The sequence below is a fragment of the Rhinolophus hipposideros genome (assembly GCF_964194185.1).
Source record: "Rhinolophus hipposideros genome assembly, chromosome: 2".
NCBI lineage: Eukaryota > Metazoa > Chordata > Mammalia > Chiroptera > Rhinolophidae > Rhinolophus > Rhinolophus hipposideros.
This window is the reverse complement of record NC_138048.1, coordinates 98557595-98559173: the sequence shown is the minus strand read 5'-3', so window position 1 is coordinate 98559173 and position 1579 is coordinate 98557595. Positions and strand designations below refer to the sequence as shown.

At 40.8% G+C, this 1579-nt stretch overlaps 1 protein-coding gene across 1 annotated transcript; it reads left to right on the top strand.

Annotated features, from left to right (window-relative positions):
• Nucleotides 1-868: 868 nt before the first annotated feature.
• On the top strand, nucleotides 869-1051 carry LOC308505445 (uncharacterized protein; the record flags this gene model as incomplete). Its single annotated transcript, XM_081067663.1, has 1 exon — nucleotides 869-1051. One exon carries the CDS (start codon nucleotides 869-871, stop codon nucleotides 1049-1051), a length of 183 nt encoding a protein of 60 aa, XP_080923789.1.
• Between the last annotated feature and the right edge of the window lie 528 nt (nucleotides 1052-1579).

Here is a 1579-nt window from a genome sequence, read left to right as displayed (position 1 = left end):
GAAGCAAATATGTTCTGCATTTGTGGTAGCTGGAAGCTAGAACTTATTTTGGAGAAAGGGCTGAGGACATAAAAAAGAGCAATGTGGAAAAGCTTCCTGCAAGATGGATTTTTGGTCACTGCCATCGTCTCTCCACTTCTGACTCCAATTGTGCTATATTTTCTAAATCAAAAAAAGTATGCCAGTGTGTAAAGTCAAAAATAAATCTATCAATTGTTTATGGTAAGAGTTCTGACTCTCTAGAAATCAGGTGAGCGTTTGTTGTGGTTTTCTGGTGTACGGTGAACAAAGTAGTTCTTGACTTGATATGTTTTTGTTTTTCTGAAGAGAGGTGCATCCTTTGCTTCTCATGATGCAAAGTGTGTGCTTTTTGATAAATTTAAGAGTTTTGACTTTGATTGTTTTTTGATATTTGGTAGTATCAATTGTAACAATTCCTCAAAACGCCTGGAATAGATAATGATAACAGTTCCCCAAAATGAAAAGATATTTGATTAGAAATTCAGTAATATTTAATGAAACTGATGTAAAGTGGCTGGTAATAAAGAACTTGATTTAAGGTTTGTTACATCTATAAGAAATAGCAATTTGAAGAAACAGCAATTGCTTCTAACTAAATTAAAGCAACAAGCTCAGGAACAACCTAAGTAGGTAGCGAAGCCAGTTCTGACATTCTTAATGATTGTGGTCAGGGGACCATAGATTTAATGAGTTGTCTCAGGCAAGTATAATTCATGGAATGACACCAGAGGAGCGGCACATGTTTTATCACATGCTCTGCTCAGGGTATATAAGCATGTCCTACACATGCTGACATTCACACTCAGGATCTTGCCTTGAACAGCAAAGCACTACCACCACTGACACCATGAGCTACTACGGCAGCTACTACGGAGGCCTGGGCTACGGCTATGGCGGCTTCGGCGGCCTGGGCTACGGCTATGGAGGCTACGGCTATGGCTGGGGCCGCCCCTCCTATTATGGAGGCTACGGATACGGCTGGGGCCGCCCGTGGTCCTATGGAAGATACGGATTCTCTGGCTTCTACTAAACTTCTCTCGTAACCTGACATCCGTTACCATGAGTGGATTTGCCAAAACATTCTTCAGTCAGTGGACTGATTTACCCTAGGCCTTTTATCAAAAGAACTCTCGGAATTTCTGAGAATTAAACGTTATCTGTATCATGTCTCCTGGCATCATCAACTTGGGCAGTAACAAATGATTTATGCTGAATACCTAATAAATGACCTAATTTGATGTAGAAAATATGGCCTTCTTTTTGTGTGTGTTGGGGGGTTCATTTAACTCAAGTATGTGGCCTGGGCTCTGGCTCTGGCTGTGGATGTGGCAGTTTCCACAGACTGGGATATGGATATGGCTATGAAGCCTACGGATCTGGCTGCTGTCGCCCATGGTGCTATGGAGGATATGGATTCTCTGGCTTCAAATAAAAAATTACTTGAAGTGGATGCATTTGGAAAATCTCCAAATACGTTTGGTCTTATCTTGTTTATTTCATTCCCAAAACATCCATCCTATTTTCCCCAGGATAAGTTGATAGCTATTTATAAATGGAT